This window comes from Triticum aestivum, chromosome 3B, assembly GCF_018294505.1.
Source record: "Triticum aestivum cultivar Chinese Spring chromosome 3B, IWGSC CS RefSeq v2.1, whole genome shotgun sequence".
NCBI lineage: Eukaryota > Viridiplantae > Streptophyta > Magnoliopsida > Poales > Poaceae > Triticum > Triticum aestivum.
Window position 1 is genome coordinate 610,724,866 of NC_057801.1, and position 23,840 is coordinate 610,748,705.

At 45.3% G+C, this 23,840-nt stretch overlaps 1 protein-coding gene across 2 annotated transcripts; it reads right to left on the reverse strand.

Annotated features, from left to right (window-relative positions):
• Positions 1 to 1,210: 1,210 nt before the first annotated feature.
• On the reverse strand, positions 1,211 to 23,840 carry LOC123071242 (protein kinase and PP2C-like domain-containing protein). Of its 2 annotated transcripts, XM_044494759.1 has the most exons (12): positions 23,589 to 23,840; positions 23,336 to 23,453; positions 21,278 to 21,444; positions 20,167 to 20,234; positions 19,815 to 20,038; positions 18,303 to 18,354; positions 16,878 to 17,412; positions 16,733 to 16,802; positions 15,745 to 15,964; positions 15,561 to 15,665; positions 2,568 to 2,663; positions 1,211 to 1,742 (listed from the first exon to the last, which is right to left on the reverse strand). In XM_044494759.1, exons 1-12 carry the CDS (start codon positions 23,710 to 23,712, stop codon positions 1,548 to 1,550), a joined length of 1,974 nt encoding a protein of 657 aa, XP_044350694.1. In that variant the 5' UTR covers positions 23,713 to 23,840; the 3' UTR covers positions 1,211 to 1,547. The 2 variants fall into 2 exon arrangements, with proteins under 2 accessions (XP_044350694.1, XP_044350695.1); XM_044494760.1 differs by lacking the exons at positions 1,211 to 1,742; positions 2,568 to 2,663 and adding an exon at positions 13,179 to 13,200.

A 23,840-nucleotide genomic window follows, 5' to 3' on the forward strand; every position in this document is an offset into this window, starting at 1 on the left:
AATAGATATGTTATCTCCGGATGAATTCACGCAGGTACTAGTGACACTATGGTCAATCTGGTATGCGAAAAGGCAGGCCTTGCATGAACATGTTTTCCAAAGCCCCCAAGCGACACATAACTGTATCATGAAGTACGTGAGGGAGCTAAAGGATTGTAAGCCAAAGAAGACCACGGCGGCTCCTGAGCCACGACGCCAAGGGCGGCCAAGGTGGATCCCTCCACCTCTTGGGATTGCGAAAATTAGAGTGGATGATGCAGTCGCACGTGATCTCAATGAAGGTACATTTAGTGTAGTTTGCAAGGATTCAGCCGGAACATATATGGGATCTTCAGTCATCCGGACTAGGGGAATTTCTGACCCAGCCACTCTGGAGGCATTAGCGTGTCGTGAAGCTCTGGCGCTAGCCTCGGATCTTGCGCTATCACATGTGCTGGTGGCCTCGGACTGCCAAGGTGTGATTCATGATATCAAGAACAATACTGGAGGAGTTTATGCAAGTATCATAAAAGAGACTTTGGAAACATCTAGAAATTTTCAGCATTGTTCCTTCATCTTTGAAGGGCGAGAGTCTAATTTCGAGGCACATAGCCTCGCTAAACATGCTTTTGGTCTGGAGTTCGGGCGCCATGTGTGGCTCTTAAACCCGCCGGACTTACACTGTATCCCCATGAACTTGTTTACTCAATAAAGTAAAGTATGTTTAGACTCAAAAAAAAAGCTGAAACACGCCATGTTCTTCTTCTTCCTCGGGAGAATTTGAAATTTCCCTGTAGCTCAAAACCTAGATCTCAGTAGTTCACAGAAAGAGTACTTGACCTACCATGATACACACAACAAATTTGGAAGTCAAACTCCACACATAATCAACACTAGCCCTCGTCTACGATGAAGAAAAGAGATTGTACGAATAGTAATTTTGCATTAGATCATATTAACTTTTTATCACCCTGGCCTATGTGATGCAATTACTATCAATAAAGCAATAATAACTAAGAACGCAGTCAGACTAACAACAAGGGCAAGACAAAGCTTGAAGCATGCAAATTGAGTGAATAGAACATGTTGGCATCTCATAGAGATGTTGAAGTATATGTGGATTGCACAACCTTATTAGTTTGGACTTTTTGTTCTACTGCTCGTTGCATCTGTGCATGAAAATGGTGTTGAAATTCATAGGAATTTTAACATTTGCTCAAACCTCGTGTTTTTACTTGTTTTGAGAAGTCCAATGCAACATGCATCTTTATTTTTCCTAAGGAGCATCCAAACAACTATGTTATACAATTCCTGCGATTTCTGTGGAATCTACCAGATATGCCTTCCAATTCATGTGTTTTGCATATCATGTATTCCAAACAGGCCCTAGCTTGTATGCGTGGTATACAAACAAATCCTAATACAGTGGAACTGCAAAATACTTGGAAGAAGAAAAATGCGCAGTCTGACATCATTTGTCCCTTCTAGTACAGTACAGCATGAGTACTTTGTACGCGTATATGAATGTGTGTATTGGTCATATAATCTACTTGATAGAATGGAGGTGGCTAGTATATTCGTTCTGCTGTGGAGACAGGGCGAAGGAAGACAACGATAACAGTGATGTTGTCTTTGCTGCCCCGCGCTGAGGCCTCGGTAGCCAGCCTCTTGGAGCACATTCCAGGCTCTTTCACAGTGTCCTTGATGATGGAAAGGACATCCTCGTTGCCTACCACATCCCAGAGTCCGTCACTAGCCATGACCTACAGCACATCAAAATCAAATCAAGTTGCCACCGATGAATGCTTGATGCTACAGTCCACTACATTCATTGCAACTTGCTAGCACCGATACTAGATATTTCTCACCAAGGTTCACGAGTATAGAATTAATTTAAAAGACCTTATTACTAATGCATGCAACATTTTCTTTATGCAACTCAGGAACAGAACAATTTACATATTAGATCATCATATCCATGATCTTTTAAATCGTCAGATCCATGATATTTCCCCAAACATATGAATATCATCGATATGATGGGTTAACCACTAAATTTTGCCTTCACTGTTTATACTGTTCCTTCTTACACAGCTATCACTAAAGAATCTTTCTGTAAATACTTTGCCACCAAGTTTTGCCTTCATTTCACATTGTAACAGAACTCAGGCCACCCTAACCTATTATCTTTGCTTGGGCCCCACTTGGGAGCACCAGAGAGTTTCACACCGGTATTAAATTTACGCCTGTTATTTACTTGTCACGGGTCTTCTTCATTCAGGAAAAAAGACTACAAGAGAAGCTTTTGTATTTTATTTACTTGAGTGCCTAGTATAAACACCCAATTCATAGGTTGCAATTTACAATTATATATTGCTAAGAATTGGTAACTAGCGTATGAAAGAAACACCATACCCAAGTAAGTACTTCAAGCTGATATAATGAAGAAATAAACATCAATGAACTAATAAGCACATGATATAATTGTGTAGTACATGTATAGAGCTTAATGTATTACAAAAAGATATCGCATTGATGTAGGATAATAAACTGAACACAGCAACACAGCTAAAGCTAATGGGACAAACCAGGAACTCGTCATCAGCTGTTAAATCAGTTTCAGTTATCTCAGGTAATGCTGTGACTGCTGGCTTGAGATCATCATCACCAATTGACCTTGTAACCTGTCAAGAAGAGACATTACTTTTTATAAACTACATTTTTTTTCTGTAAATTTTTCTACAAGACTACAACAGTTCTGAAGCATCATCTTCTCAGCATAAATAGGATAAGAAATGATTTTGACACAATTAATCGCACTGATAAATCTGTAGAGGATTTCCAAAATAAACAAATATGTCTGGGCGTGGGTTCCAGGGACTGAATCAGGCCCGCTAATCTTTCTGCCAAAGAGATCGGATGCCTCGGCTCCTAGGGACTACTGCCTCATCAGCCTCATCTACATCTTCGCCAAGTTGGTGGCGAAGACGCTGGCCAGCAGGTTGTCGCCAAGGCTGGTGACTTAGGTTGAGAGCCAATGTGCGTTCATTAGGAAGCACTCCATACATAATAGCTAATGGGACAAACCAGGAACTCGTCATCAGCTGATTAATTACCTGTGCTGACTATATATTGCCGATCCGGACATGAATGAGAAGAAATGAGATGCTAAATTAGACCAAGTAGCTTTAGCGCATCTCCTTATTCCTCTATGCCAATCTACCTACCCCCAAACCCCACGAACCCTGGCAATTCATCCCCAAATTTCCCCATTTCAATCTCGGGGCATCACATCCCCCTCGAGTCAAGTTCTTCGTCTGGCTTGCTTGCCAGGACCGTTGCTGGACCACCGAGCAGCCCGCATGTTGGGGTCTGTGACCAGCCCGAGACAATGGCCCATCTCCTTGTTAGAGTTATATTTATAGTGGCCTTTGGCCATTGGCCTCCTTTGTACATGTATATATGATGGCTTTTGCCTCCTGATAATATGATCAAGTTGCTATTCCAACATGGTATTAGGGCTTTAGGTTTTCTTTTCCGATCAAATCTCGCGCTGAGCTGCCAGCTGCCGTTGCTGTTCCTCCCACCCGCATGCTGCAGGCCTAGCCACTACATCTCACACAGGCTGCAGGCCTACGCCCCCGATGTGCTCCAGTGTGCTCCCGTGAAGGCCGCCGTTCTGATCCCGACGGGCTCCATCGCTGCTGCTGCCCCCATCCATCCTGGTTCCCGTTCAGATCGGGCTGCAGCAAGTCCTCCGGATCGGGCTGCGCCTCCACCAGCAGCCACGCCTTTGTAACACCCCGGATGTAACTTTCCATAATTGTAACTCCAACTCTTGACATTTCCGGCTATGTGTTATGTTTTTTCCTCCGTGGTTGGGTTTTTGTCTTTCGTTTTGCATTTTGTTCATGTCATGCATTTCATTTCATGTCATCAATCGCATTGCATCTGCATGTTTTCATAAAACTCGCAGCCGTTCGTACTTGTCACTTCTCTCCTTGTCTCCGTGGCATGTCGTCACCGCTTGTCTTCGTTGACCGTTCTGAGACCAACCACCCACTTGCACGCGATCGCCTTGTTCCTCTGCACAGCGCACAGACCCCTCCCGCGCGTCCGAAACTTCCCCGAACCCGAACCGCACGGTCATGACCGATGGGCCCGGATCATCCCCAAACATCTATAAAACATCTCCGTTTTCTTAATTGGACTTCCTTACCTATATTTTTCTCAGCCGTCTGATTACGATCGTTGGGACGAGATAGCCCTACCCTAATACCTACCTATATAAATAGTCAAACCCTAGACCCTAGGCTGTCCAATCCATCCATCTCCTCACCCGCCGCCGCCACCCACTCTTCCTTGTTCCTCGGGAGTTTGTCCCATCGCCGCCGATTCCCTCCTTCATCGGGATCCCCATCCCACCAACCACCACAGCCCGAGCTCCGCCTCGTTTCCCCACGGCACCTACACCCTCCTCCCTCCTCGAGCCCGAGGCCATGCCTCCTCTGCTCGATCTCCACCGCAGGCCGCAGGCCGCGCCTCCCACTCCCTCCTCGATCCAGATCAAGAGGGGTTCGATCCCCAGCCTCCCCGTCCTCCTGCTTACCTCGTCGCTGGTGAGCGTCGTCGTTGGACCAAGCCGGCCAGGCCAGTACCCCACGCCTCCCCTTATTTCTCCTTCCTCCATCTGTTTTTCTCCCTCTCACGCAATTCTCTTCCTCTCTCTGAACCCTCACAGGAGCCACGGCCGAAGCTTCAAGCGGTGCCCGTCTCGTCTCCATCCGACGACGCCGCCCTGGCCTTGGATCCGTTGGGTCCAGGCCATCCCCGTCGTTGCCGAACCTTCTCAGCTCGCCGAAGCCCCAAGACCCGCGCCAAGTCCCTGGTGCCTCTAGCGATGCTGCCTCCTTCTGCTGCTCGATCCTCTATTTCACTTCGAGACCCCAACAGCCGAGCCCCTTGCACGCCTCCTTCCTCAAGCAGGAGCTCGACCAGCTGCCGCTACCGCAACCCCGCCATGGACGCCATCCGCCAGCGACCACCCAGGTCATGTCGCCGTACCCTGCCTCCTCTTCTTTGTGTTCTGCTTCTTCCCCTCTAATCTCCGTCTCTGTCCTTGCCTCGAACAGGAGCACCAGCCGGCGCCACCATCGTCGGAGATGGGCCCCCGCCGCCTAGATCCAGCGATCTCCTCCCGTTCCCATCGCTCCGTCCCCCCGCTGACTTGCCCGCGCCGCCGCTGCTCTGCTTCTACTCCCTGTCGAGCAGAGGGCCGCACCCGCAACCCCTGTCTTCTCCTCCCGTTCCCATCGCTCCGTCCCCCCGTTGACCGCGATCTCTCCACCGACCTGGGCCTCAGCCCATGGTGAGCTGCCTCCCGCAGCGCCTGTTCCTGTTGGCCCGATCGCAGATTCGGCCCGTTGTGTGTTTTTTCCTTGCCAGGACGATTTGTCTATTTATCCAGTGAATTAAAAGATTCGCAGAAAACCCCTCTAACTTCATGCATATAATAACTCATGAACTATGCATCATATGTAAATAATTTATATATGTAAAATACTTAGAATTTCATCTAGTTTCATAATATGCAACTTTCACCCCCTGTTTAAAATGTTTAAAATGCTGTTTGTTTGAATTTGCTCAAATGCCATGCTAAAATGATTTATTTCATAACTAAATAACCGTAGCTCGGTTTTAAATAAACTTAATATGTAAATGGGGCGGAAAAATGCATAGATTAACTTGTTGCACTTTATTTTCCTGTTTAACAACAATAAAATATGGTTTAGGGCAGAACAGTACCAAATTCGAAATATGCACATGAGGATTTTCCGAAATTGTTGTTTGAGTTTCCGGCCTCATTTAAACTTGCCTATTTAGTTAGTTTAATTATGATTCACATCTTGCCATGTTTAACAACATTTAATATTGTTGTGTACCTAAACGAGAGCGAACTAAATAACTCGAATGTGGTGTCTCGTCAATATGCAACTCGTTGCATATTGAGCTCCACTTAATTTGTAGTATTGTTTGTGCACTTTGCCATGCCATGCCTCATTAAACCGGACATGCATCATACTTGATTGTGCATCATGCCATGTTTATGTGATGGTTGTTTACCATGTTGTTTGCTTTTTTCCGGTTGCGCTTCTCCTTGATAGTTCCGGTAACGTTGCGTTTGTGAGGATTCGTTCGACTACGTTGGTTCGTCTACTTCATTGTTTCGTTCTTCTTCCTTGCGGGATCTCAGGCAAGATGACCATTACCCTCGATATCACTTCTATCTTTTCTTGCTAGTTGCTTCGTTCTATCGCTATGCTGCGTTACCTATCACTTATTTACCATGCCTCCCATATTGCCATGTCAAGCCTCTAACCCACCTTTCCTAGCAAACCGTTGTTTGGCTAAGTTACCGCTTTTGCTCAGCCCCTCTTATAGCATTGTTAGTTGCAGGTGAAGTTGAAGATTGCTCCATGTTGGAACAGGATCATTTTGGGGTATCACAATATCTCTTATTTAATTAATGCATCTATATACTTGGTAAAGGGTAGAAGGCTCGGCCTTTTGCCTGGTGTTTTGTTCCACTCTTGCCGCCTTAGTTTCCGTCATACCGGTGTTATGTTCCTTGATTTTGCGTTCCTTACGCGGTCGGGTTTATGGGAACCCCTTGACAGTTCGCTTTGAATAAAACTCCTCCAGCAAGGCCCAACTTTGGTTTTTTCCATTTCCCTAACAACCTATAACCTTCCCTTGGGGTCTGCAGCCCCGAGGGTCATCTTTATTTTACCCCCCCCCCCCCCCGGGCCAGTGCTTCTCTAAGTGTTGGTCCGAACCGGGCGATGTCCGGCGCCCCCTGGGCAACCAGGGTCTATGCCAACCCGACGTCTTGCCCATCTGATGTGCCCTGAGAATGAGATGCGTGCGACTCCTATCGGGATTTGTCGGCACATCGGGCGGTCTTGCTGGTCTTGTTTTACCATTGCCGAAATGTCTTGTAACCGGGATTCCGAGACTGATTGGGTCTTCCCGGGAGAAGGAATATCCTTCGCTGATCGTGAGAGCTTGTGATGGGCTAAGTTGGGACACCCCTGTACGGTTTAAACTTTCGAGACCCGTGCCCGCGATTATGTGGCAGATGGGAATTTGTTAATATCCGATTGTAGAGAACTTGACACTTGACTTAATTAAAACGCATCAACCACGTGTGTAGCCGTGATGGTCTTTTTTCGACGGAGTCCGGGAAGTGAACACGGTCTTTGTGTTATGATTGTGCGTAAGTAGTTTCAGGATCACTTCTTGATCACTTCTAGCTTCTCGACCGTTCCGTTGCTTCTCTTCTCGCTCTTATTTGCGTATGTTAGCCACCATATTTGCTTAGTGCTTGCTGCAACTCCACCTCATTACCACTTCCTACCCATAAGCTTAAATAGTCTTGATCTCACGGGTTTTGAGATTGCTGAGTCCTCGTGACTCACCAGATACTATCACAACAGTTGCAGATGCCGATGATACCAGTGCAGGTGATGCAACCGAGCTCAGTTGGGAGCTCAACAAAGTTCTTGGTCGTTGCTATGTTTCGTTTCATGTTGATCAGTAGTGGAGCCTAGTTGGGACGATCGGGGATCTAGCAGTTGGGTTATCTTCTTTTCTTTTGGCTTCGTCCGTAGTCGGACTATGTGTGTACTCTGAATGATGTATGAATTATATGTTCATTGTGTGAAGTGGTGATTGTAAGCCAACTCTTTATCCCATTCTTGTTCATTACATGGGATTGTGTGAAAATGACCCTTCTTGCGACAAAACCACCATGCGGTTATGCCTCTAAGTCGTGCCTCGACACGTGAGAGATATAGCCGCATCGTGGGTGTTACAGCCTTCCTCCCCAATGCCGCGCGTTGGCGTAGGCGCCTGCATCTGGCATTCTGGCCCAGCCGCCGCATGTGCTTTCTCTAGGCTTGACGCCACCAACTTCTCCTGCGTCCACCAAATCCCGATGCCGGCTGCCGATTTCCCGCCGCCATCCGCCAGCTGTTCCTCTACTCCCGGTGTCTACCGCCCCCTGCTGTGACCTCCGGCTCCTGCCCCGCCCGTTTTTCGTCGCCGCGGGCCTTCTGCACATCCGCCGTCGGCCCCATCAACGCGGGCATCCACTGCTGTAGTGGTTGTGCGCTAGTTTCTTCTTCAGATCGACAGTGAGTAGTTGATCTGTTTTGAACCGGCTCAGCTCCTGTGCTTGGCTTGGCCCAGCTCCTGTGAACCGCCTCGGCTTGGCTCAGCTCCTGTGGACCACTCGGCTCAGCTTGTACAACTGATGTCCTACTTTCTGGCGGCGCATTTCGTCTTGGCTAGTTGCTTAAAAAAATGAGTGCAATGTCTATCGAGGTGTTCCCTACATTGACCCCGTCTCACACATACGTCATCACTCGATGCTTAGTGCTCATCCGTCTGTGACATTGTCCCCTATGGCGTCCTCAACAGGCTGTGATGGGCGCTATTCGTCGACTCCTCTCACGGCTTCTGCCCGCAGTGGTGGTGTCTGCTCTACGCCGACTCCTCTCTCGGCTTCCGTGCGTGGCAGTGACCGCTCTACGTCGACTCCTCTCGCAGCTTCCGCACGCGGCCGTGACCACTCTATGTTGACTTCTCTCGCAGCTTCCGCACGCGGCGGTAACGCTCTACGTCGACTCTCCCAATGGCTTCCACATGTGGCTCTATGTCGACTCGCTACTTTCGATCGACTCTACATGCGGTTTCCATAGATAGTGGCGATTGCTCATCGTCGGCAAGTGTTTCTACCTCGACCTCTTCCACCGTGTCCCTGTCTGCGCGTGAGATTGTGCAGCTGCGATGCCTCCTTGCTGCTTGGGATTCTTCGCTACAAGTTCTGCAGTTTCTGTGATTGACTCTTCTGGCATTGAGAAACCACCTTCTACCCATTCAGGTACATCCCCATGGATTCTTGATACTGGAGCGTCTTTCCATATGACTTATGATTCTTCCACTTTGACCTCCGTTTGACCTGTTGAGTCTCCTGTTTGTGTTCCTATGGCTGATGGCACTCCCCTCCCTGTAGCTAGTCCAGGAACTCTTAGCACTTCTTCATTTCATGTTCCCTCTGTCGCTCATGTTCCTTGACTTACCATGCAACTCATATCTGGTGGTCAGATTGTTGACTCCAGTTGTAGGGTCATTCTCGACTTTGATTCCTGTTCTGTTCAGGATCGTCGCACGGGCGCTCTGCTTAGTGCTGGGCCTCGATGCTCTGATGGCCTCTCGGAGCTTGACTGGCTTCGTCTTCCCTTTGCTGCCACTGCCGCCAGTATCGCAGCCCCTGTTGATGCATCTACCATCTCTTTTTGGCAGTGGCATCATTGTCTTGGCCATTTATGTGGTTCTCGTTTCTCGTCTTTGGTTCATCGCGGTGTTCTGGGGTCTGTCTCTGGTAACGCTTCGTTGGACTGTCTGGGTTGTAGGCTTGGTAAGCAGATTCAGCTACCTTATCCTCACAGTGAGTCAGTGTCCGAGCGCCCTTTTGATCTCGTTCACTCTGATGTTTGGGGTCCGGCTCCCTTCGCTTCGAAAGGGGGTCATCGCTACTATATTATCTTCATAGATGATTTTTCTCGATACACTTGGATCTATTTCATGTCTTCTTGTAGTGAGGTCTTATCTATATACAAAAAAATTGCTACTATGGTTCGTACCCAGTTTTCCACTCCTATTCGTGTTTTTCGCGTAGATTCAACTGGTGAGTATATCTCCCATGCGTTGCGAGGATTCCTTGCTGAGCAGGGTACTCTTACTCGGTTCGCTTGCCCTGGTGCTCATGCTCAAAATGGTGTGGCTGAGCGCAAGCATCGTCACCTTGAGACAGCGCGTGCGATGATGATCGCCACCTCTCTTCCACCTCACTGCTAGGCTGAGGCTCTTACCACTTCCACCTATCTCATCAACATTCAGCCATTTACTGCTCTACGGGGTAGTATTCATCTCGAGCGTCTTTCTGGTCGTTCTCCTGATTATTCATCGCTTCGTTTGTTTGGTTGAGTTTGTTATGTTTTGCTTGCCCCTCGTGAACGCACCAAACTGATCGCTTGGTCTGTTGAGTGTGTGTTTTCTCGGATATAGTGATGAGCAAAAGGGCTATCCGTGTTGGGATCCTGTCGGTCGCCTGATGCGTATTTCTCGGGATGCAACCTTTGATGAGTCTCGTCCCTTCTACCCGCGTCCATCCTCCTCGGCCTTTTACATGAAGGACATCTCTTTTCTTATGTTTCCGGATACATCTCCCTCCGTGCCCAGTATTCCTACTCCTCGTCCCACTGTTGCAGATCCGACACCGTCCTCTCCTACGGTTTATTCTCCTCCCTCATTGCATGACTCTCCACCTCCATCACTGATACCTTCCCCTTCTCCACCTCCAGTGATTCCACCTCTTCCCTCCTTTCCTTTCCATTATACTCATCGTCCACGTGTTGTGGATGAGTCTACTGATGTGTCGTCTTCCTCCTCTCAGTCGACTTATGGTCTTCATTCTCGGCCTTGTCCACCCCCTGACCGATATTCTCCTTCTCGCTATGGTCTTTCGACTATTCTTGAGCCGATTTCTTATCAAGATGTTGTTCATCCTGAATGACAGTTTGCGATGGCAGAGGAGATTGCTGCCCTTGAGCGCACTGGGACGTGGGATCTGGTTTCTATTCCTCCCCGTGTTCGTCCCATCTCTTGTAAGTGGGTTTTGTGGCTCGTGGCTTTCGGCAAGAGCATGGTCATGATTACGATGAGACTTTTGCTCCTGTGGCCCATATGACCATTGTCCGCACACTTCTCGTCGTGGCCGCTGTTCGCCACTGGTCCGTGTCTCAGCTTGATGTTAAGAATGCCTTTCTTAATGGTGAGTTGTGTGAGGAAGTTTATATGCAGCCACCACCTGGGTATTTAGTTCCTGGTGGCATGGTTTGCCGTCTTCGTCGCTTTCTCTATGGCCTTAAGCAAGCCCCTCGCGCTTGGTTTGAGCGTTTTGCCTCTGTGGTCACTGCAGCCGGTTTTTCACCCAGTGCTCATGATCCAGCATTGTTTGTCCACCTTTCTGCTCGTGGTTGCACTCTTATTCTTCTATATGTTGATGACATGATCATCACTGGCGACGATTTTGAGTACATTGCCTTTGTCAAGGCCCATCTCAGTGAGTAGTTTCTTATGCTGATCTTGGTCCTCTTCGTACTTTCTTGGGATTGAGGTTTCCTCCACCTTTGATGACTTTTTTATTTCCCAAGAAAAGTATATCCAAGATCTTCTTGTTCGTGCGGCTCTTAGTGATGAGCGCACTGTTGAGACTCCTATGGAGCTCAATGTTAATCTTCGCGCTTCTGATGGTGAGCTCTTGTCTGATCCGATGCATTATCGTCATCTTGTTGGGAGTTTTGTCTATCTTGCTGTCACTCGTCCGGATATCTCTTATTTTGTCCATATTCTGAGTCAGTTTGTTTCCCTCCCACTTCAGTTCATTATAGACACCTTCGTGTTCTACGATATCTTCGCGGCATGATCTCTCTTTTTTCCCGTTCCAGTTCGTTACAGCTCCAGGCCTATTTGGATGCTACGTGGGCTAGTGATCCTTCGGATCGCCGTTCACTTTCTGCTTACTATGTCTTTCTTGGTGGTTCTCTTATTACCTGGAAGACGAAGAAACAGACTGCAGTTTCCTGTTCGAGTGCAGAGGCCGAGTTGAGAGCTATGGCTCTTCTGACGGCAGAGGTGACTTGGTTACGATGGTTACCGGAGGATTTTGGTGTTTTTGCTACTACACCTACCACCCTCTTGTCCGACAGTACATGTGCTATCATTATTGCACCGAACCCCGTGAAGCATGAGCTTACCAAGCATATTGGTGTTGATGCTTCTTATGTGTGTGCTGCTGTGGTGCAGGATCATGTTATTGCTCTTCAGTATGTGCCCTCTAAGTTATTGCTCTTCAATATGTGCCCTCTAAGTTATTGCTCTTCAGTATGTGCCCTCTAAGGCCCAGACTAGAGCGCAACATAGATTTCACCTCTCCAAACTAAGTGTTGTGGATCCACCATGAGTTTGAGGAGGGGTGTTAGAGTTATATTTATGGTGGCCTTTGGCCTTTTGCATTAGCCTCCCCTGTACATGTATATATGATGGCTTTTGCCTCATGATAATATGATCAAGTTGTTATTCCAACACTCCTAACCTTCTATTCTTTCTCCTTCCATAATCTTGGTCACTTGGTGCATCTGGGAGCATCGCAGCGCAATCATTGACGACGGTCAACTTAGCTTAGCTCATCTATTTAACGCAGCACAATCATCGAGGACGGTAAACTCAGCTTAGCTCATCTATTTGACACGATCAAGATGGAAGCCAGCAATGGGTGACAGCGGGGCGAGGGGTCTGGTGGCATTGCTCCCGCGAGGGCGGTGTCTAGTGATTACAGGTGTCATGTTGTATTTCACCCGGTGTTGCCCTTCTTAGTGCTTGCACAAACTCTTCTTTCTATCAATGCATCAAGATGCAAGGCTTTTGCATTTTCTCAAAAAATAAATAAATAGAGTAGAATAATCTACATCAGGCGAGTTCTGCATTCGTAAAGAAATCTTCAAACATACTTTCCATGTTGAATGTGAAGATCTAGGTGATGCATAACTACTGGAAACAGAAGATGGGAGCATCTCTAGCAGAACCCGTATAACGCCGACCCGCAAAACGCGTTTACAGTTCGCGGAAAAACGGCTTTGCGGGCTGGCGCGAGCGACCGCAGAATCGGACCCCGCAAAACGGACCCGTAAAAAAGGATATTCACGGAATATGCTCTTTTATGGGTCGGCTTTGCGGGGTTTGCTCGGGCGCCGCTCCCGCCAGCCCGCAAATCCGAAATTTGCAATTCAATTTCGCACAAGAACATACATTTCTTTGCTTTTTCAACGGCATTGGATACATGTACTTCACCAAATCTTTGCTAGAATAGCAAGACCAAAGAAAACAAGAACCACAATTATGCATTTTAGAAGATATCCAACTTCAATAACCGCTCCCACTAGTTGGACCAATATCTTCTCCATGCATTCGTTGTTCATCTGCGGATTCTTGATTTTGCATTCTTCATTCTTCTTCTTTGGTTCTAAAGAAGTAGACATTGCTTCCCCTCTATTTTCTTCTCTAGTTGCACATGCAGCTGCATCATTAGCTTCAATTCTACTAAGGAGTGCACGAACATCTATTAAGTTTCTTTCTATCAATAAATCAATGTATTCTCCTTCCCAAAACCAAAATGAGCATCCATCTTTCTACACACATGAAGATGTTCAAAATGAGCTATCGCAATTGAACCGAAGAATAAGCTGACAAAGCCGAATGAAAACAACACATACCCCGTCGTTTTCGCATTTGAAGAACACCCATCCGGGGTGCTTCGGCATGCCCGAAGTTAGCCGCAACACTTTCCGCGTGCAGTCATCGCACTGTATGAGCGGCATCGGCGAGCCAACGAGCCGCTGCGCGAGCGCCGAGCCCGGCGGACGGCCGGCTGAATCCCTGCTGGCAAACCGTCGACGGCGGCTACAGGACAAACCCGTACCTGCATGCGGCGATGGGGCTTTGTCGGGGCTGTGCGGGGTGCTCCCCGACCAATCCATCGCTTGGCGCAGCCACCGGTGGCCGGAAAAGTCAAATCTGGCCGCCCGCGTCGAACAACCGCCGATCTGCAACTTTCCGGCCCGCCGACGCAAGAGGAAGTGGCGGAGGGCATCCTCGGGCGTGTTGCGGCCTTCCGGCGTGATCCCGCCAGCTACTTTGGGCGGCGGGGCGAGGAGGAGAGGGGCGGTGGTGGGTGGGGAAAAGCGCGGGCTGGAATGTCCTCCCCACCAACCGCTCCCGCTATATACAGGGCGCCGGCGGGCCGGGGGGAGGGGACCCGCGTTTTCGCGGGTTGGGACGGGAATTATGCCGCGCCCCGCAAAAACTTTTACAGGTCAGACGTGTTTGCGGGGTCTAGTCGGGCAGGATTTTCCGCGCCAACCCGTATATTGGCGGTTATTTTGCGGGTCGCGGCTTTTTACGGTGTCTGCTAGAGATGCTCGGAGAAAATGTAAGAGAAACTGTGTACATTTCCCATAGGAGCATGCTTTACTTTCAACTACACCTAAGTTACAGTTGGATAAGCTTTTGTAGGAAGAAGTTTGCAAGGTAAAGGTAGATCATCTGTTATGTCAAATTGGATTCAAAGGTTTTATAAGCGAAGTAAAGGTGTATTTATATAACTGGGTCTTAAACATTCAATAGGACCGTTTTGAAGTAGATATTTATGTTCTTCATCACAAATTATAGCACAGGACATCTAGTGTGAAGCATTCAGCAAGCATACATAGTCAATCTTTCCAGTTTTGCTGCTGCCACGGACAGATTGCTGGGATTTCTTACTGTATGAATATGTATGTAATTATCTGACTTTGAAGTGCTAAACAGTCCAAGAGGCTATCTACAACATAAATAAAGTATAAACAGAAATAGGTGGGGCCATCATACATTGACCGTTTACCATTGAACGTTTCCTTCAAATTAATTGACAAACAAAAAAGCTTAATCTCAACTAATGTGGGAGCTAGATTAAGTTACTAATCTTGCAATATGTCTATGCATTTGCCATAAACTGGGGCTCCTTGATTTTCGGTGCATAAATTCAAAACATATTTGAATATGCTTTTCAAAATTTCTAGTATCTGGGTGGGTACCCCCAGACCCCAGTACACTCCGCGTTCTTAAACTTCAAAATAGTCTAAAACGAACCTCAAACTTTCAAAACCTTCCCTTTAATCCTATGTGGCTCCCACGCATCGATGCGGATAATCCTCACCACCCTTCTTAACCAAACAGAGTACTGGACTAGTTTTCTTGAAGACCTAAACCAGTCATTGTGTGCTAATGGCGCTAGGCCTGCTCGAGGTGGACCCTGGCCCGAAGAGGCGAAGGGCTCGACGGAAGCCACATGCCAAAGGCAGGCAGGAAAAAAACTGGGAAATAGGTTATTTTTTTGAGAGGGAAATTGATTTATTTAGTCTCTGCTTCATGATAAGATATGAATGCAATCTATTTTATAGGGATGGCTAAAATTAAACCTAAGAAAAGGAACTAATCGAACAAATCATAGAGACAATAGTAATTAAGTAACTATTGCCTTGCCCCTTGGTGGCCTCCTATTGGGAATTTGGGATGTACGTATATGACATGATAGCTATAATCTTGAATCTCGACAAAAAAATTAACCCTGTAGCTGTAGATGCCGTGTTAGTTAGAACTCAACATGCATTAGATTAAAATTTGTTCCTTTCCTTAATCATGTTATATGTCGGATCTCACAGAACACTTAAGTATACCTCCAAAGTGGAAGTTAACTTTAGATGTGTTTTAATAGTTGTTTCTGCAATGTAGTACATACCACAGAAACATGATGTTTTTTTAAGAAACAGTAAGATATTTGTTGCTAAATGCAAAAGTTTGATCAGTTCAGTGTGCTCAAGTCGGTACATGTGTGAGAAAAAGCAAAACAAAGTGAGCACCTGAAGAGCAGCTGCACCGACTCGCCATGTATCTATTTGCCATCTGACTTCAGCCCCTTCCTTTATAACACGCTCTCTTTCCTTGGGGCAACTAGCAACATGATCCTATCAAAACAAAATAGAAAGGAAATTGCATTATATGCTAATTTGTACTGTGAGAAAAGAAAAGAGAATTGATGCCAACCCTAGTCAGAGGAAATGGTTTGCCAGCACGGCTGAGAATTGCTCGGCAATCACCAGCATTTGCTACAAAAAGTTTGTTTCTCACTATCAATGCTGTCACTGCCGTGCAACCAGGATGCCAGTCTTTCTGGATTATCCTTTTTGACTTCTGGTGAGCAATTAACTCTTCTCTAAATGCTGTGTCACTACTTACAAATGCTTCTGCAAGGGCATCAATCGGGCTACACAGAACAACAAATCCATGAAAATTAAGAACAGAAAAAAAAACAGAGAAGTGCATATTTCAACCCCCAACACTTGCCCTAGTCTAATTTACAACCCCCAACTCCAATATTGTCTACATTACAACCCTGAAATCTTAGAACCGGCCAGGATTCAACCCTCCCCTCCCTGTTGACCGGTTTTGACCCGTTGACCATCCAGTTAGCAAAAAAAGTTCAAATTTTCCAAAAACAATCAAAAAAATCCAGGAAAAAGTTCAAAAATCTGGAAAATAAAAAAAAAAGGTTCGGGGCTGTTTTCTGAAAATTCTAAAAAATCTGTAAAATCGAAAAAAAATCACAACCTTTTGAAGATGCTTAGTATTTTTTTTCTTGATTTAACAGAATTTTTTCAAAAAATTCTGGAAAAAATAATTTGACTAAATTTGGGCAGAAAATTCTGCAAAAGATGGGTTTTACTTTTCTTTTTTTTTTTACAATTGTTTTGATTTTACATTTTTTTTATTTTATAGATTTCCCCCATTTTTCCAGTATGTTTTTATTTTTGCAGATTTTTTCTGGAAATTTTAGTTTTTTGCTGATGTGGTTTGCTGGCTGGATGGTCAATGGGGAGGGGAGGGTTGAATCCTGGTCAGTTTTAAGAGTTGGGGGTTGTAATGTAGACGCGGTATTGGATTTGGGGTTGTAAATTAGACTAGGGCAAGAGTTGGGGGTTGAAATATGCACTCTATCAGAAAAAAAAATAGATAGTTTGTATTCAACCCGAACCTGGCAGTGTGTCCAAATTGCTTGAGAAATCCAGGAACTGCTCGGACAGAAAACTCAGCAGCTGCCGCACCTGTAAGAATATTGTGTAATGTATGCTAATGCAAACATAGTAAAAATCAAAATGTAGACTTAAGAAACACTGAACCTCTGTGTCCATCAAAAATGCCAAAGGAATGCACATCTTTTTCTTCAGACATGCAGGTAAGCATAAAATGAGTATCTTCCATTGTTTCTCTTCGTCCACATGTTGCAAAAGATCCCCAGCTCAAAGTTGGATGATACACAGAGACAGAGGACTGATCAAATGAACTAGACCAAGGATTCACTGCATAGTCTAATTTGTTTGCTTTCTTTGTTAACAGTTCCCCTTGGTTAAACCAGTTTAATGCTTCTTGATAATGGTGTACTTCTGCCTTGCTGTTTCGACTCAAGTTCACTGAACCAGATGATAGAGGGCAAGAATATGTAACTAAATGCTTCTGTATTACATTTAACTCTTCAATTATATCTCCAAATGATGGTCTTCGTTCAGGATCAGAATCCCAGCTGCGCTGAATAAGTGACAAGAGACTTGGTGGAGAGCCAGACTCTGGAAGGGCCAGAGCAGGGCGCAATCCTTGAGAAACAACAGCTGATGTAAGTTGCTGTTCAGTGTAAGTCATTTCAAGAATGGTGTGTGCCTAAAGAAAGATAGAGCAAGCTGTTACTTGCAGAGAACATAAAATGCTCAGCTTAGCTAGCTATAGGTAACTATAATTATGATGTGGGTCTAGAGACTAGCATGATGTGGTCAAGTAGCTCATATGGATATGTGCATTTATATCATTTCTGAGCCCATCACTGAATGCACTTCAGACAGCCGCCGGTAGCATTTTCACCCAGCAACTTCTTTCAGTTGTTCACCGCAGATTAAAAACAGCCAACCTAACCTTTGTGTATATTGCATGCTGACTTTGCCGAGTCCAGGATCAAATCAAAGGGGGTTGTGGGAAAAGCTAGCTAATACTTAGTTTTCGTGTGGAAGGGGAGGGTGACTAATGGAGAAGTCAGCTTCACCAGAGTTCAATTTTCAAGATGGATGGATCTAATTGATCTTCGGCCGATGCATGTGCAATGCACGTGAACTCCATGCCGAATGGGATCTTCACCAGAGTTCGATTTTCAAGATGGATGGAACTAATTGATCTTCACCTGATGCATGTGCAATGCACGTGTACTCCATGCCGAATGGGATCAACCTGCCATTCAAGCAAAACTAGCCAGGCTGGCAAGCTTCAGAACTGTGACGAACCACATAAACAAGCTGTTGGGTGAAAATGTGCAATTTACATGTTTATGGACTTACTTGACCAAACCACAAGTTTAGGAATCTACCATATGATTACTCCATTTAAGAGTTCTATACTGGCTGGCCATTTAAATGTTAGATTAGGAAGAAATCATTAAAACAAAAAAAATCTAATTTGATAGAATACCAAAGCAATCATACAAAACACAAATAGTCCATAGTATGGCTGTTTATGAAATGAGCCACAACACTGGAGCTATTGAACAAGCAACAAAAATGAACCTGTGCTTCTGCTCGCAGATCAGTGTAAGGCACAACACCAGTAAGAAGCTCGCTGTAAAATGATAAAATTAGAAGGGAAATCAGGGAGTAACATCTAAAAATACAAAATTATAAATATCTTTTGTTATGGAGCATGAACTATCTACCTAAAACAACAACAACAACAACAACAACAACAAAGCCTTTAGTCCCAAACAAGTTGGGGTAGGCTAGAGGTGAAACCCATAAGATCTCGCAACCAACTCATGGCTCTGGCACATGGATAGCAAGCTTCCACGCACCCCTGTCCATAGCTAGCTCTTTGTCGATACTCCAATCCTTCAGGTCTCTCTTAACGGACTCCTCCCATGTCAAAATCGGTCGACCCCGCCCTCAAAAAGGTGCGTATGTGGGATTTGATCCCTGGAACAAGGGGTCTGTTCCAAGTGCTTCTGCCAGTCGGGCTAGAGTAGTACTTGTAACTATCTACCTAAAACATGACAACAAATTCCTATGGCAAACCTGGCCCGGTGGTTATGGGAAAATAAAAGGGGAAGAGGAGAAAATAGGTAGGGGAGTATGAGAATAGCCCCTTAGAGATGGGAGATTTAGTAAAAATTTGGCTCCAAATAAATCTCAGTAGGGCACCAAGATATGAGAACACCAGGAGAGACAAAAATGTTGCTTTATCATAATAGATCTTTTGCAACATGATTTTGAAACCGATGGTTTTTGCAATGTCACTAATTGTTACTGTGATTTAGTTTTGTTTTCATGTTATTTACCTACTTTCCCTCGAAATTAATGGGCATACACATATATAACCCAAGAAACCTCAATTAGACATGTGTATAACATCACTTTAATATAGAAAGGGCAGCCCGGTGCATGTAGCTCCCGCTTGCGCAGGGTCGGGGAAGGGTCCGACCACTTTGGGTCTATAGTACGCAGCCTTTCCCTACATTTCTGTAAGAGGCTGTTTCCAGGACTTGAACCCGTGACCTCATGGTCACAAGGCAGCAGCTTTACCACTGCGCCAAGGCTCCCCTTCTGTATAACATCACTTTAATATCCAAACAAAAAATGAATATAAAGTCAATGTGTTTTGACAAAGAAAAGAGAACGCGGTACTCGAAATAACATAAATTTTCAGTAATAGTTATTCCCCTGAACACAGTGTGAATGCAGCACTAATGACATGCCACAGAAATGCCACACTAACGTCATTATCCAACATGTGTTGGACACGATATATGACGTCAAGTACAATATGCAACATGGATTTATGTGGGATATGGCACTCCCTCCAATATAGATATGGTATCTGCACTAATCTAAAATCTTCTGAGATGTCAAATTGTGGATAAAACGAGCAGTCTTAGAAGCGACACCAGTTGAAGCATTCGGTCAACAGGATATAGATACAAAGATTTCAAAAAAAAAATTCAGGCAATGTAGTATGGACTGTAATTATATGACAGGAACAATTGGATAGGGCTGATTTAAATTAATTCCATAAGAAAAATGCCTTACTTTATTAATATTGCAAAGCTGTAAACATCTGATTTTTCTGTATGTAAATCCTTTCTCAAAATTTCTGGTGCCATGTAAATTAGTGTCCCGACCATATTCTTTTTATAGAAACCACCGGTAGGCTTGCCAGATGATTTCCAGTTCTCAGCTGAAACACTTTTAATATCCTTCTGGTACATAGCCAAGCCAAAATCTGCTAGATGTGGAAGGAGGTCTTTATCTAGCTGTACAGAATTATAGAAAAATCAATGCATTAAATAAAGATAAGAAAATCCTTATGTGCTCAAAGAATGTAATTCAACAGTCTGACAACTGTCTGACACAAAGATACAAGAAAAATGCAAGGACATACCAAAATATTTGCTGGTTTTATATCTCGGTGCACTATCCCAAGAATTTGTAGGTATTGGAGAGTCTTTGCTGTAACAATACAGTGTAAAGCAATGTCAAATTGGTAATTCAAGGGTTTTGCAAGAGCTGACATCCAACACTGATTAGATCCAGCATAATGTTACCTAGAAAGAATAAAGAAAATTAAGCCATGCATTACTATTTCTGAAATAGATAAACATCGGTGCTACCTATAATTAACCTCACTGCTTAGTTGATCTAGTCATTGTCTTTGTATTTTATATGGTGAGAACATTATTTTCTGTTTAAGTCTATTTAAAATTACAACAAATCTGTTCTTGCTTAACTTTGGTACTACATGAACTTGCCTTGTTATTGAAGCAACATAACAGAACAATTTAGTACATAAAAAAAGTTGTACAGTGTGCACAGTGATGTGTAAAAATCTTCCTAAAGTACCAGGGTCAAAAAGAAGTGCAAGTGAAAGTACAAAGTTCTCTTATTTGGACTTAAATGCTACCAATTGTTTTTGTCGTTTAGTCACCCTTGGATATGGTGAGATCTGAAGGACTGGAATATCAACAAAGATTTGGTCATGGACAGGGGTGCGTAGAAGTTAGCTATCCACATGCCAGAACCACGACTTGGTTTCGATATCTTATGGGTTTCAACTCTAGCATACCCCCAACTTGTTTGGGACTGAAAGGCTTTGTATTCACCCTTGGATAAGAATTAACAGATGAAACTGCTAAAAACACCCCCGAGTCAAGAAAAGAGATATGTATAAAAAAATGTGTAGAAAATATATTCAAGAAAACAGATACATGTGATCGTTTACAGCTATGTACAAAAAGTATAATTGCAGGTAACGCAAGCTTCTAAAAAACTGGTTCTGCGTAAAACTCAAACCAAGATATACACTTTATTCTAACAGCTGAAAACATAATACTCCCTCCGTCCCGAATTACTTGTCTTAGATTTGTCTAGATACAGATATATCTAGACACATTTTAGTGTTAGATACATCCAAATCTAAGACAAGATTTTTGGGACGGAGGTAATATATATTAAACACAAACTCAAGGAAAACTATAACTGTAACAAACTGGGACCTAGATAGCTGGCAATCGTGACCACTTGCTGGATAGAAGGGCTCCACTCCTCAACATGTATCTTGTCTGCCAAGTTTGGAGGCTCAAAATATTCGAAAAACATCAAGTAATTTGGAGGACGTGCATGTGCTGCAATGAGTTTCACCAACCCTGGATGATCCAGCTCACTGCATATAAATTGAAATCCACAAATTAATCCAGGAAATTAGAGAGCAACTAATAGTAATCCTAAAAGATGTTAGCAGCTTCTTCAGGATATAAGAATCATTTCTGACCAAAAGTTGAATGCAGCAGTAACCAGAGTTCATATTATCACGATGTGGATCATAGTGTCGGCCCAGTGGGAACCGGGGTACCACGGGCCACCTGCCTACGGCCCAGGAAAGGCCACTTGGCCCAAGTTATAGGGCGGCCCACCAACGGGCGCCACAAGCCAGCAGCCTCGCGAACCGGGGTAACCCGAGGAAGCCTGCACAGCGGGTGCCGCCCGTCACGTGGGTGACGTTGATAAAGCAGGCGCCAGACTGCGCGGCCAGGACAGTTTCCCCTTTGGTGCTAAGGGAGCAGCTGTGCCAACCTGCCCCCAAAGCAAGTCCCAAGGGTTTCCCTTTGTTGATAGAAGACCAAGACGGTGGCACGGCAGGACGGAGGTCATCGTGGAGCCCCTGGCGCGTCATGGATAGCACCTTTTGCAGGCGAAGACCACCTTTCGTCAGGAGAAGCACCGGCGCCTGTCCCCTTTCAAATGCCGCCCTGTGGCAGCCTTTCCCACTCATATTTTCGAGGAAGAGGCCCAAGGCATCTATTTAAGGGGCAGTGTGGCCACCATAGCAAGGGATCGGCTCATCGCCTCCTGCCAAAACCCTAGCGCCATTGCTAGCACTCTCGAGCTCTAGCTCATCTTGTAGCTCCAGGAGCACGGTCCACAAGCAAATACAACCAAGCCTAGCCTCGCGAACCTGGGTAACTCTCTGTGTCCTCACCATGCCTAGCTCGTAGCCTCGTAGACGCAAGCCAGGCCCCCAGATCTCGAACCAGGGTTTTTGGAGGATTTCCCGTGGCTCGGAATCAATCCCCAGTATTGAACGATATTAAGATACTATGTGAGAGAAAAGATATGAATCACACTATGTATCATAATCTGATGCTACCACTATCATATCGTGCTAGAGATCAAAGCACCGTTAGAATCGTGAAACATATCAGGTATTAAACCATGAGGTGTATTAAGCATTTAAAATTATTCTTAGACCACTATAAAAAATAATCAGATTGTTCTTAGACCATGAGGTGTAATACACATCATGGTCTAAGAACAATACAATTAAAGAGCCGTTAAAATAATTTGTCCTCCATAAATTATTTTTGTAATTTATAAAATAATTATCTTTAAATATACAGATTTCATGACATTGGTGATCCTACGATACAACATTGCCAACAAAAAACAAGACTACCTACTATCCCCATACCAAAATCTTAGCAACAACCACTAACAAAACACGCCTTTCATTACAGTTTGCAACCATACATAATATTGCATGCTTTCTACAATATACTTATTATTCACATGCTGCAATGTTATTCCAGTCGTGTGAGCAGAGCTGGTCATAGTGGGGAGTAACTTAGAGTAGTAACATGCATACGTTACTACTCTATGTTACTACCCTTATAGTGGGAAGTGTCATATGTGTAGTAACATACACATGTTCATTTATTGTCTTGTAGACTCATTTTGCATTGGAAAACGCTATGTGATGGTAACATATTAGGTTACTCTATTTGGCTCTCTCCTCATTAACTACTTGCCACATCAACATTTTTGCTTATGTGGCATCTATGTTACTACCTATGTTACTCCCACTATGACCAGCCTAACTAAATGCAGCACAAGCACACTAGCTCATCCTCTCCATAATTCCCAATCAGATGTCTCTTGCAAGCGAGCAAATGCGCATCAATTTTGAGCAATGGCTTCCCTTGCAGCCACTGGGGATATGGGGAATTTGTTAGACAATAACGCATGCGCGCTGGAGTAGTGAAAGAGAGACTACCGACCATAGAAGCTGGAGCTGGTAATGGAACTTATCGAGGTCGTCGGAAGTGGACAACACGGGCTTCTTCGCCGCCGCACGCTCGCCCCCCAATCGCGCCTCGTACACCGTGCTCTCCGACCCTGCACGGCGCGTCATGTGACGTCACATCGTCGTACCATTTCTCCTCCCCCCGTCGCCACACGCCATTCCTCACAAATCAAAACAATGGGTGGGGGAGGAGGGGGGAGGAGAAAGAAGGATGGGGCGGGGGTTACCTCGGGCGATGGGGGAGAGAAGGGAGAAGGACGCGGCGGGGAGGTGGAGCGGGATGGCGTCGCTACGGCAGCATCCGCGCACGCAACGATTGGTTTCCTCCGGCGGCACCTCCAGCAGACCCATCGGCGCCGCCTCGACCTCCTCGTCGGCGTTGTGTCGCCTGGGAGACGAGTTAATTGAATCTCGACTGGTGTGGGTGGGGAAGGGAAGACGGCGTTGCGACGGAAAGGCCAACGGTTCGACTGTGACTG

What these genes read in the sequence shown, in the direction of transcription:
- LOC123071242 (XM_044494759.1), bottom strand. Translation starts at nt 23,712, where the DNA reads ATGGGTCTGCTGGAGGTGCCGCCGGAGGAAACCAATCGTTGCGTGCGC. An exon ending in CACGATTGCCAGCTATCTAG is followed by an intron (nt 20,235 to 21,277) that starts GTCCCAGTTTGT and finishes GTATTGTTACAG; the next exon opens with CAAAGACTCTCCAATACCTA. An exon ending in TAAAACCAGCAAATATTTTG is followed by an intron (nt 20,039 to 20,166) that starts GTATGTCCTTGC and finishes AATTCTGTACAG; the next exon opens with CTAGATAAAGACCTCCTTCC.